This window comes from Oryzias latipes, chromosome 10 (assembly GCF_002234675.1).
Source record: "Oryzias latipes chromosome 10, ASM223467v1".
NCBI lineage: Eukaryota > Metazoa > Chordata > Actinopteri > Beloniformes > Adrianichthyidae > Oryzias > Oryzias latipes.
In genome coordinates, this window is record NC_019868.2 from 22,505,221 (window position 1) to 22,519,059 (window position 13,839).

Consider the following 13,839-nt stretch of genomic DNA (forward strand, 5'->3'; position numbering starts at 1 on the left):
GTCGGACAAATAGTGACTCAGGTGTATTTAAATTATACTACCTTAATTATACTAGCTTTTTAAATTATACTACCTTTTTGTTTGCATTTATGCTACATGTCTTTTTTTTCCCCCTCTGCTTGCTGTCAGTTGCTATGGTGAGAAACAAATTTCCCACGTGTGGGATCAATAAAGTACTTCTGATTCTGATTTACTGCTCTTCAGACTTCAGACTGAGCCGCTGCATCCTGACTCCGCTCTGCAGTGTTTTCTTCTTTTGAAGCCCGCGGTGCAGGTGTGTTTGTTCGGGGGAAGAACATAGTGATAGGCAGTTGTTGTCGCTTTTTTTCTATGGGTTTTAAAGAAACTCGAAATTGCAATATAATTTGTACGTACATAATGTAAATTTGGCAAGCTGTTTTACGTACGTGTACATATTGAACTGCAACGTTATTGACGCACAGGTAGAGAAGAAGCAGAGTGACTTTTTAGCTAATCAGAATGAAGAACACAATGCACGATGCAAATCCGTGAGGTAGCGAAACCGTGAAAAGTAAACCGCGTTATAGCGAGGGATCACTGTAAATGCATAAAATTTCAAATTGTTGTTGTTCAGCTTTCGGCATATCCCTTCAGGCATATCCCACATCGTATCAGTTTTCACTGATTTGCACAGGTGGTTTGGCAGAGATTTTTACGCCAGATGTCCTTCCTGAAGCAACTTAAAGTAAATTATTCAGGCTGGGGACCGGCACAGGGGGACCCAGACCTTTGTGGCTGCCATAGTTAAACAGTAGTGTGAAGGATCTTCACACTGGATGAAGCTCAATGCACCACCAGAAATGAACGCTGGAGCTGAGGAAGAGGAGCCGAGAGCTGAGGCGACGACTTGGGCTGCTAAGGACTTTACATTAACCCCTCTGACGTAGCTATTTTCGCAATTTTTTATTTTATTGGTTGTTTACGTGTCAGAAACGGAACTGCCCCCTTTCATCTGGTCTGTGATCAGCCTGTTATTTATTTGTGTTTGTGTCACTCATACACGCAACCAACTGAGCCATCCAGTCGCTATATATTAAAAAAAAGGTTTATAAATAATTAAATAAAATACAAAAAAATAAAATTATGGAAAAAAAAAGGAAATAACATTTGTCTGTTTAAACTACTTATTTGTTGCATTTTTCATGAAATACAATTTGCAATAATGATTATTTGCCTTGTTTTTATTGAAAAATTAACTTAAATGTCTACATCCAATCATCTGTCCCTCTGTAATGTGTCTAAATAACCTGTCCAAGAAGCCCTGTCCCATTAGACTGCTTTGGTTCTATCCCCCAAGGGATCTGCCCATGTGTTTCTTACAAGCTTTACTACATTTTAATAACAAAAATAATTATAAAAAATAAAAAATACTTAGTTACTTTATCTCAGTGTCGAATTGTAAAGATCAAGTGAAATTTTCTGCAAATTTACCGCCAATAAGTAACAACATTTGAAAATCTGCTGGCATATGTGCCGAGGTCATAACCCAAGGCCTGATTGTGGAAGGTGAGAAGGAATGGTGGAAGTAATGGAAGGCCCCAAGGCCGAGAGCGTTATCCTCTCCTTACTCTGAGTGACACTCATTAGACTCCACAGTATAGAAGGGAAACTGAAAGCTTATTAAGCCCCTCTGCTCAAAGGGACCCTAATTGAAAAAAGTAATTGTAAAGACCTTGCCCATTGTGATATTTTTATTCATCCTGGGGCAAACTCAATCTCTCCTGCTTGTGGAACACTATTAATGTTGTCCGCACCAATATGTGTGCGATTTGCCGCCATGCAGTGTGAACTATCTCCATCCTAGTCCCCCCCGTTCATCACCAGGACCCCGCCTGCTCCTTAGGTTCATTCTCTGCATTACAATTTGAAGGATCATAGCATTAATTGCAAAGACACTTTTGTTCCGTAGAAAATAGATTACAGGTGTAATTGTTTTACCTGAATAACCCGTAGGCAAGAGAAATTAATTAGACCTTGTGTCCCTAGTCCTAATGTGGTTAATTTCCTTCACTGGCCTGGCTAGCATATCCCCCCCCCCACACACACACACACATTCATGACAGACAAACGGTTTGGGCAGGAAAACCTATTCCCACTTTTAGAGTTCACATGAGAGATGAAGGATAAAAATATGGAGCATTAGCCATTAAAACTGGGAGAGGTTAAGAGTTCAGACCTGAAATCATTCTGATCCTGATAAACCGTGACCTGGAAAGCTTTTAACGGCTAATTAAACCAAATAACCGAAATAAAACGGCATGTACACATGTTTACATGTTGAATGCGAATGGTGTCAAACCATAAAGCCCCTTCGGCCAGTGTGCTTGGATGATGCGGCATCATTATAATAATGAGCCATATTTAGGCCTTAGCAAGCCAGTCGGCTAATGATTTATCATTTCCATCAAAACCACATTATGCTCGATGGTGGACATGAATAAACGGAGCAATATTTAAATCAGCGCTTTAAACAAGCCAGAGATTTTAAAATAAACATTTTGTGTTCTCTTTTTACTGCCTACTAATGATGGAAAACACAAGAGGAAATTTATGCAATTCTATTTATCTGTTATTTTCTTTAAAGTATCTAACAGTAGTGTGAATTTTAAGCTGTTTTTCCCCTAAAGTCATGGCGAGATGGTAAAGTGTGAAACCTTCTTTTTTGCATGTTTATTTACGCTTGCATTCATTTGTCTGCCAAGGGGAAATAAACAGATCTGCTGCCATGAAGGGTCCTTTCACGGGATGATCTCAGGTATTGTGCTCAGGGACAGAGGTGGCCCCTGACTGACAGCGGGGATCTGGGCAGCTCATTGAGGCCAGGAGGAGCCCTGATACTGACACTTTAGTCTCGGTTTACTGGATTTATTTTTACTGAAGGTTGCGGGATTACTCTTCACAGATGAGACAGAAGAAGAAAGAAAAAAAAACATCTCTTGCATCACAAACTTCAAATGGACACTGCCACTCCTTCCAGAGGCATGGTCCTATTATCTCTTGTTTTCCTCCCTTTGCCTTTAACTCCTCCACCCCCCTGCCTTCTTCTTTGCCATCCACCCCTGTGGCTGACCCGAGAGCCACTTTATGTCCCCTTGTTGCATCAGGCGTAGAGGTGCTGTACAGTAATTAGCATCAGAAGGACCTGCTTGCTCATGTGCCCGCCAGCCTGTCAGTCAGCTTGGAAGTGTTCTGCCAACTGCCATGGCCTGTTCATGCTCTATTCATCCAGTCAGGGATAAAAGGCGGATTTCCTCAGGACATCATCCCCTGTTGTGGCCTTTATACTTCCATGGCCAGACACAGGAGTGAAGATTATCATTAAAAGAAGACCGCTGCACTAGACTGGGCTCAAAATTACATACTTTCTAACAATTTCTTTGAAGAGAAAAAATGAATAGAGATGTGAATTGTTACAGGGTAAAATACATGAATTTTGTTCTAGCTCTTGTTACCGCTACAATTTCTATTGAAAGCATTTGTTTTCATCCTATTTTCAGTAAAGCTATTGAAGATAAAAAAAAAGTAAAACACATCATTAGAATAGCATAAAACATATTTATACTACAGCAGTTATTTTTTTACAATGTGTAAGTTAAAAAAAACTAACTACAATCATTTCTCTAAAAGTGAAAAACATTTTGTTACAGCTCAGATCAATAACAGCTAAAAATTGCATACTTAATCCCCATCTCAAATTAACCAAAAGTTGTAGTTATGTTTAATTTGGATTTAAAGATAGCCCGTAATCTATCCTCTAATTGCATCTGGTTCCAATTAATTTTACTTTGAAAGAATCTTCAAGTTGAAAGTTGAAAGATTATTGGTGATAAGAAACTAATCTGGTTATTACGGTGGCCCTAACTTGCAAATAACATCAACAATCCAACTTAAAAGCAATGAAGATCACAACGGCAACTAAACAAGCAAAAGAAATAACAGAAATAATAAAAAAACTTACATTTCCAGAAACCAAATCGTAAAAGTCATTCGTAGAAATCGAAATGAAGCAAAACATAAACAAATGCATCATGGGACACATTCTATCTTCAAAGTAGTGTTTCTCACCCCAAATTTTCTTGCAATGTTTTGAAGGTCTTAAATATAATAGTGGGTGTACATGTATTAATAAAGTAGCGCAAAAGGGAGTTCATTTCTTCTTCTGAACCAACATTTATTTTTTTCTGTCCAAGATAAGCAATGCTAATTGCATTTCTATTAGCACAAGAGAAAATGTTTCTACACTGAAGCAGAGTCACAAACTATAAATAAAGATGGATAAAGTCATCCACTGCTGGATATTAAGCAAATGTTACTTAGAGCACCGCTGACAGTTGCTAAGCACCGACTTCAAACATCTCTGGCTCATATTTCAAACATCTCCATTTTTCTAATGAAATATGGATTACATAAATTCATGAAATATTAAATAAATTAAGTGTTCCTATGGGTCATTATCAAGTCACTGCTGGTGAAGTCGGGCTGTTGGTCCTTTTGAAGTTAATGTTAAAGTTAAATTGATGTTAGATTCCAAACAAATCCAATTAGCTTTAAACTCTCACACTTCAGCTCTACCACAGCAGTTGACAACAACAAAAATGGGGGAGAAAAACATAATCTGAAAGATGTTGGAAACATAATATTTACTACAATCATATCAACTACAATCACTTTTACAAACGCCTAGTGATTTTAGGCTAAAATTCTCCACGAATGCACATCTATTGTTTAAGTCACATGCAACCCTATAAGAGATTGACCTGTACGGGTGCTGTGTTTTTTTTGGGTTGTCCGGTCCTGTGGAGGGTCATGTAGAGAAGCGAACACATCTTAAAGGGAGCACAGCTGTCTTGCAGTTCCCTTGAGGCTCGTGCGGCCACCTCAAGGTACATCATGAAAATGGGCCGTGCGTGTGGTCAGTGTATTGTGAAGTATTTGGAAGGATAATGTAAGTTCAATGCACTTATGACGTACGAGTGATGGCATTGTATGCTGCCCTAATGCCACACTCTCGTTATTAGAGAGACGCGCGTACCGGCCCCTTACGCCAGTGTGCCGCACGGACAGGGAGTGCAGGTGATACGTAAGTTCCTGTAAAATGGCTGTATTATCTTATTTTCTCATTTCTAACAGTCAGGCTGCAAGCACGGAGCGTGCGCTTATCAGCTGAACAGCACCAATGGGCCCCTTGTGCGGTGTGCAGGTTTTGGAGGGGTTGAAAGAATGAAAAATCTGGACAATGTCTGTGTCTCACATCACAGTTCTAACCCTTGCATGTTGTTTAAGTGTTTGTTGTAGAAAAAATGTGCAAGAACATTTTCGCTCAACAGGCTTCATTCTTGTGTAAAGAATAAATGTATGAATGAAACATATGCTTGGCTATATCAGAGGTCCAAAACCCAAGGCTGCAGAGCCTCTTAGAGCTCTCTTATCCCTCTATTGTAGCTCTTTAGCTATAAAGAAAAATGCAATTTTTTTGGAAAAAAAACAATAGTTTATTGGTTATTTGACATGGGATGCATTTATTTTGAAAGCAACTTGTATGTGCTTCGTAAAATAAATAAAACTGTTATACAAATAGCAAAAATAATATTGTTTTTAATTCAAATATTGCTAATAAAAACTACATTTTATAAATAAATGGCATATTGGCAGCAAAAATTAAAAAGTGTATCTTTTCAACTGTGAGGTGAGACTTTGTGGCTCTTGATGGGTTTGGTTGGTAAAAATTTGACCCAAATTGCTCTTTTTGCGTCAAGGGTCACAGACACCTGGGCTATATTAATAATATACATATTTTCTGCATTTCTTTATTTTAATCTATCTTTCTGTGTTTAAACTTAACTCTGTGCTCTAAAGTGTATTTATTTATTTTTTATTGGCACTGAATCAGTGGCTTGACGGTCGTTGAATACTCAATCAATAAGACTGATCCAATATATCGTCAAACCAAGAAAAGCAAAACAAACCCCCATCAACTCAAAAGCAGTGATCTTTGAGGCTCTGCCAGCAAGGCTGCAGAGCACCTCACAAGCCTGCGCTCTTAGCTCCCTCCCTATGTGACATGACATGTGATATATGGCAGCTGGCCTGTGTTGTCCCTATAATGGAGTGGTAAAGCTGCAGGCATTATAGATCGAGAGCGAGCGGACTCATCCATGAATCTGCCCCTAACTGTTCTTCTGCCTTTGTGGTGGTAACGATCGGCCAGCTCCCCTCTGTCAACGTATTTCCTCCATCTTAGTTTAGTAGCAGAGATATATCTTTCCATGAAGGCCAACACAAAGAGGGCAGGAGAGGCTCGCCTGCTCTCCTGCAAAAAAAGACACAGGCCTCGTGCTTGATAAAAGCTTATGGAGTGCACAAAAAGATGGCAAAGGGACTGTTGGAAAGACCTTTTCTCTCCGCGCACAAAGGCATGCTCTCAGTCAAGACACTATCTGCGTGCCGTGATGTTGTCAGGCATTGCATGCGGTGGTCTGTGTGAGGTCCTGCACCTCTTATTTTTCCTTCATTCCCAGCCTCTTATACTCTCTCCACACAGAGGCTAACACACCCATCTTTCGTTCTTGTTTGAAGATGCTAATATAGCACATGACAAAGCCCCAGTAGACAGCTCTGAGACAAAACAGTCTTTCTAAAGCAGTTCATCGTTATGCACAGTCTATCCAAAGGAATGCCAAAACAGGTTTTCGAAAAGCAGGATTTTTTTACCAGCGCCAAGGCGCTGGGATGTCTATCCCGTCTCAATTTATTAGTAGAGCTTTTGATCATGCTGATGTTTAAGGACATCAGGTTGGTTATTAATCACCCCCACTAGTACTATAAAGAACGCCTCGTCCGCCTTGATAAAGTTTCACTTCATGAATGAAAGGTTTCACCTCTTTGCGGTTTTGTTTTCCTGCAGAGAAGTGGGTGAGAGGCCGCGCCATTGACCGGGGTGAGGTGGACATCGGAACACAGCAGAGTCAGGCAATTCCACCAGGACTTTTCTGGAGGTTTCATATGACTGTTCACCATCCCACCTACGTCAAGTTCAATCTCTCCCTGACACACAACGCACTGCTGGGGGTCTACGGACGCAGGAACATCCCGCCTACACACACTCAGGTAGAGATGGCTTCCTTTGTAGCATGCTGTTCTTTTGGACGGGCTGCCACAGACCGCGCACACGCCAGTTTTGTTCTTTCATCTAAACTCAAATGTGCTTTTGACTTCCCGTTATTTGTGTGGCTTTTAAATTGATTTCCTGGCATTATACATGTGCTACAATCTAAAACCCACTTGTCTTTTAGTGTGGGCATAAAACACACTTTTTTTCCCCTAAATGTGTTTTAACATCACCGTTTGTCTGCAGGCAGACAGACTATAGAGAAAGCCACCAAAAACTGGAGAAGGTTCTGTTAGAATGTCTGTATCCCTCTAAGACCCACTCCAATGAAAATGGTGTTTTTGACATGTTGATGTGTCGTTTTTTTTCTCATCATAGAAGACATACATTAAGAAAATTAAGGCAAAGATTGCTTTTCTGAGTATTTCTTAATTCATATCATCATCAGGAGCAGACAAAAAATGCTGTTGGAAAAAGCTTGTTGCTGTGAGAACGGTACTACAATCTGTGGAGCACAAGCTCCCTGCTCCGGTCCATTCCAATGCATCCACTTGCAGACAAATAGATCCATTAACACCTTTGTTTTCCTTGTCCGAGCTGGCATCTGAATCAAAACTGAATGGCTGGATAGCTCCAATATGCCAACTATTTTTGTTGCACTTGTAATGGGCTGTAAACTAGTGGTGGAGCGCGTAAACAGATGGAGGAAAAACAGTTACACCCACAACTCAGAGGTCAATTTCTAATGAACTCCTGCTGCTCTGCAGAAAGTATGTCCTAGAAAAAGACATTTTCTTTTCTTTTTTTTAGGCTGTTACAATAAATTGAAAGATGATTGGACAGGGACTTTAAAGAAAATATTTCCTACCACATTTAGTGCATTCAAATCAATTTCCATTTTTTTTTTTTTTAAATATAGATTTGTGGTCAAACAGGTGTCCCTAAACTGCATTTATGCTTGTTTGTCATGCAAATTTGGGAAGACACAATAACAAGGGAATCAATATGTCATTGCAGCTGCACGCTAGCTGCCTTTTTAGCAGGTAACTGTAAGGAGCTGTGAACAAATCCCCACTCTAAACGTGTTCTGACAACAGAACCGGAAAACATGTAAATGAGAGCAATTAAAGGCGAGTTGTCGAGCTGTTAAAACGCCGTGTCGGGGATGATGGAGAAGTGTTTTTACTTGCTTCGACTCCACAGAGTAGTTAGGCTTTCAATGTCCTTCTCCTCCAGATGGAAGCTGGGATTTCAAATGCAACTATCTGGAGACTGAAAAAGCATTTGTTGGGTTGATTGTTCACAGAGAAATTCTGCCCAAAGGAGAAAGGAGAAGTGAAATAATTTCTAAAGGAAACAATTATTTACATATTTCAGGCAAGAACACAAACGCTGTACACAGAGTAAGACAACGTTGCATCATGTGCGAGCAGGCGTTCAGACAAAGGTACAACACACGCAGTCGTGTGCTTTTTAACATCAGTGCGTCGCTGCTCTCGTCTACTTGGAGTGGTCTAATTAGCTGGTTTTGACACCACTGTGACACAGAGTCCTTGGGGGAATAAGACTCAGCAAGGGCTGGCTGGTTCAAGGAGGACTAAAGATGGATACAATGGGAGGGGGGCGGGAGGGTGGTGGGGAAAGTTACAAAGGGTGAGAAAGAAGCACAAATGAAATAGAGGTCCGTTTCGGTGAAAACCTGCTAGGTTTCCATGCCCTTACGAGCGTGTCAAGCCTTCACACAGAGTTCCAAAATGACCAAGAAGACCTTCCTTTGGATTCTACTTTCACATGCATAATGCACATTCAACGCTTTCCCCTTATTTTTTTTATATTCAGGGAGTTTTCTGACACCATTAAATTTACTTCAATGCCAAAAGCAGCCTCAGACTGCATTTATAATGTGGTAGGGGTGTAACGATTAATCGTCTCAATCAATTAATCGATTTAAATTTTTTCACAATCCAATCAATCAATCTCTCTGTTGCCAGTTGTTAATCTAATTGACCTTAGAAAATTGTTTCAAAATGAAATAGATCGGTTATATAGATATTGGAAAAATACCATTTGGATTAAGGCATACTTGGTTTATTTTACTATCACATACAGCAGACACACGTGTGATGGCAGCGAAAAAAATGATCAAGCCATCCTTATAGTCCAATGTGTGAAGACAATTGCAATTTTGCTGTTTGGATTATTCTGATGTTGAAAAACAATAGTGATCTGACCTTTATGAAACTAAAATGTGCATGAATTTGTCATTAATTCTTGTTTACTGGCTTGTTTGTGCACATTTACACTTGATTTTCTTGCAATGTCCAGGTTTTTATCACACACTGGTTGAATTTTTGACTAAAGATGTCGTGGATCAATGTTAGGTGAGCGAATCGGATCAAATCACATCGATCAAAATGAACCAATATCGACTATGAATCATATTGTCATTGAGAAATGGTTATATGAATTGAAATGATGTTAAAATATATGATTACACCTCTATTATGTACATTTTTTATGCCTTTGCAAAGTTTCTATCAATGTTTAACTATAAAAAACAAGTCTTTCTGATTATGATTTTGTCTTTCACTTAGTTTGACTTCGTGAAACTTCTGGATGGGAAAGCTCTGCCCAGGTCTTTGACAGATCCAGTCTCAAATGCCAAAGCACCAAAAGGTTTGCTGCTGAATGGCCTGCAAGAAACAGGCTTCATCGAGTATATGGACCCCGGCACATGGCACCTCGCTCTTTATAACGATGGACGTAACCTGGAGCAAGTCTTACTCCACAGCACCCCTATAGGTAAGAAAGAATACAGCAACTTTTATTACAGCCTACATTTCCCGTGTCATTCCCTGGCTGCTCCTCCACATTATTCCCACTTATTCTTTTATCCATTTGTGTAAAATGGACATGGCAGAGACTGGTGTGGAACATGTCTGCATCTGAGAGAAACTTGCTACTATGAGAGTTAGCTTGGCAAGGCAGGAGACAGCAGTTAGAGAGGGGAGGACAGCTCCTCCAGTAATGACGGGGCTTGCTAACTGCAGCTCATTGCTATGACACACACGGATGGGAGTGTAAATTGAAGGATTTGAATAATGCAAGAGTACATGGCTACATGCAGAGAAGTGCATAATTATCAGCGCTACTTCTTGGCTGCCTCTGTCCAGCAGTCCATTGGAGGATGCAGCGTTGAAATGAGCCCCAAAAGGTGTTGATTAATGTACGGTGAAATCTAAACAGTGTGTCATTTAATAGGGGGGGCACATACCCATTCATTTCAAACAATTATGTCTAAACTTTCAGCATTTATGAAATGCGTATGAATAGTTACAAATGCATTATTTTTTTCTTTGTTGAAACAATGCATCTTTACATAATGTTTTTTTTTTTTCTCACTTTTTTGGCTTGTTTTTTTTAGAGAATATGCATTTATTAGAATAACCATCAGGGCTGAGTCTACCTCTGACTTTTGATTGGTGGACTCGATGATGATATACAAAGAAACTTGACAAGTTGGCAATGTAATAAGTAATTCATTAAGCCTTTTACAACCGAGTGTTAGCTCCAGTGTTGACCTTCTTTCTGCTACTGTAATTATTCACATGTTGGCGCAATAAATGTAATTCCAGCAGATTCTGTGGCAGAAAAATCAGCTGTTTGCTGTTATGCAACACTTTATGTTAGTATTGCAAATGGGTGCAAGGCTGACATGAAAAGTCGCTTTTCTCCATGTCACAATCAGCTGATTCACGTTGATTGCCTAAACTGTAAAATATTTATGGTATGTCAAAGAACATGTGTTATTTAGCAGTGGTTGCAGGTCAGCTGATTTGAAGTTGATTCACCAGCAGGTCATGTCAGATGACACCCTACTCTCTTGTCACCACTGTCCATAGATACATTCAAATTCAACTTTATTTATATAACACCTTTCCTGCTAAAAAGCACACGAAAGTGCTTTACATAATTAAATAAATTACAGCAAACAATAGCATAATTAAAAAGTCTAAGAAAACAGCACACATACACATCCCAAAAAAACAATCAGACTATAAAATCAAATTAAAATACGAGGACATGTAAAAACAACTGAAAAGCTATACTAAAAAGATGAGTCTTAGGTCTCATGAGATAGTTTGGGTTCTTTCAGGACAAGCGTTGTCTTCTGCTCTTCTAATTTCCAGTGACTGAAATCCATCTCCAAACCCTCAAACAACCTCCACCAAAAAAAAGTTATTCTTTCAGGCTTCAAAACACATGCTGGCCTTTTCTGCACACCTTGAACCTTTAATCCAACTGCTGTTGGCGGAATTTGGACCCGGGGGCCTCATTCTCCGATAACAAACAGGAATCTGGGGAACCAGACATTCAGCCATGTTTAATTGTAACAGTAACAAAAGCAGTTTGGCATTGGAAGAACACATTTGGTGAATTTCTGGACGGCTGGGATGCACACTTACTGCACAGCTGCTCACACACTGTCCATGGCATCATTTCAAAAGGAAATAAAAAAGATTTTTAACGGTAAAGGTTTTTACGAGAAGATGCTAATAGTGATCTACCAGAAATGTTTTTCCTTATTTATAGAAAAGCTCAACTTTGTGACAAAGTCTTTGCTTTTATTCATTTGAAAATTGTTTTATTTTTGCTTATTTTGTTGGTTTTCTTTGTAAAAAAGGATTTGTAGCATTCTCCACTGCTGTCTATCTTCTTTTAAGCTAAATATTTGCAATTCTCGTAAAAGCTAAAGTTGTAAATCAATCGGTAAACAGCTCAGCCCAAGAAAAACAATGTACGGAAGACATCTTTCATATCAACAGAGCCCTTTTAACAATGACTGACAGCATGTGACAGCGAGACACAGATTCTATTTCAACCCCGTCAAACATTTGTTGACGTGTTTTCTCTCTGTAAAGTCTGGAATAGACCAGACGCTTTTGAGCCGCATATTTTGAGAAAAACTGGGAACAGGCAGCCTTTTCCTTTTATTCTCATAACCTTTTCTTCAATAATCAAAACAAATATACACACAACAGATGGGCTTGGAATAGAAACCTTTACTCTGCTTAGATTTTTCAAAAATATTTCATCAAGCGATTTGGTTTGGAAAAAAAAGGGGAAAACAATATTAATGGATTGGTGTCAAAGTTCATTACACTGCCCGTTTATTCCTCTAACGAGGTTTACAAGCAGACACTGCATTGCCGTAGAGGCAGAAAATCAAAACCACTGAGCCACAGTACAGTAAATTCTTCTTAGAAGCAGAACACTCTCCAGCCCAAAGAGCAGCGCTTTATGGAGAGATGAGTGAGAAATGAGATGATCTCTGTCGGGAAATTGAGCTTTTCTGTAGCAAACAGTAACCTGATACAACGAATAAGGTGGAGCATTAATGAGAGGGAGAAAAAAAGATATTGTAAAGCAGTTCAATTAAAAAAAAAAATCAAAAGAATCTTGTTTACCAAAAATTGAAATATGTTTAAAACATGAAACTGTGGTGATTGCTGTCTGCATGTGGAAATGTTTGGGGTATTAAAATACTGTATGTTTGCTAAACCTTTAAACTCGCTTGGAGAAGCACATTCAAAGCAGATGTTGTTGGTCATTTATCAACCGTCTCATCCTAGCTGGAGCTTCCGCCCAGCAGGACAACATCTACCCTGCATGACAGCTCACGCTACTTCAAGTAAAAAAAAAAAAATCATTTACACAAATATCTTTTTGAAATAAATGCATTGGGATCACAGCTAATTTTGGATAATTGGATTTCTGTCCAGTTAGATTCTTCAAAACTGTCAAAACAAAATGTGCATTTATGTGTGAATCCATGAATAGATGTTAGAAAATCTGTGTACTTCATAAAAGATAAGCAGGAGGTGTTGCTAAACCTCCAGCTAAAACCCCAGAAGAAAAGAGATAAAAAGACAAAAACACACAAAAGCACAAAGGGGGAAAAAAAACATGAATAAATTACAACCTTGGAATGTCAGATGACAGGAGACGCTGCAAAATCAAGACATTTCAAAAGAGACTGCTAGTTGTAGATATTTGAAAATACTTTTGATGTTAAAACATGTTTGTAAGAACTTTAAAAAGTCATTTAAAAGCAAATTCTTTCAGTTTCTGTAGTCTTTTAATAATGAACCATTTTATCGTCCTTGAAGCTACAGCTGGACAAAACACAACAAGGACTACACTATTGAAATAAAACTGAATTAAACGTAATTTGATTCACAGTTGAGTGGATTCTAAAATGTTAAACGTTTTCTTAAAAACTGTCAAGATAACAAGCGATTATGTAAGGAGTAAGTATTGCTGAATTTTCAACCCCCAAATTGAAAGGGATAAATATGAGACCCTCAAAAAGGCAGAAAAGAAAACAAACCATGAATAAATTAAACCTTTCAACATCAGATGACAGCAGACACTGCAGAATCCAGACATTTCAACAATAACACTCCCAGAAAGGTGATTGTGTACTTTCATGTGTCATTTTCTGTCTCATAATTTATTTACTCACTTTATTTGTTCCATTTTTTTTCTTATCATACAGTGGCATTCCAAGTATTCTCATAAATAAGTGTTTCCACACAGAAAGTCACAACAATAAAAAACAGAACAGTAAAAAAAAAAAGGATGCTGATTGTTGCAACTGACAGTGGAAGGATGCAAAAACAAGCATGGATGATGAAGAACTGTTGTCA

General features: G+C 38.8%; 1 protein-coding gene across 1 annotated transcript in view; it reads left to right on the forward strand.

Moving 5' to 3' along the window:
* The window catches only part of tenm1 (teneurin transmembrane protein 1), a 212,672-nt gene that overhangs the window by 101,822 nt on the left and 97,011 nt on the right, over window positions 1-13,839 (forward strand). Inside the window, exons 7-8 of the mRNA XM_011480413.3 lie at window positions 6,926-7,128; window positions 9,724-9,931. Coding sequence (XP_011478715.1) covers window positions 6,926-7,128; window positions 9,724-9,931 — 411 coding nt within the window. The remainder of the gene's footprint in view (window positions 1-6,925; window positions 7,129-9,723; window positions 9,932-13,839) is intronic.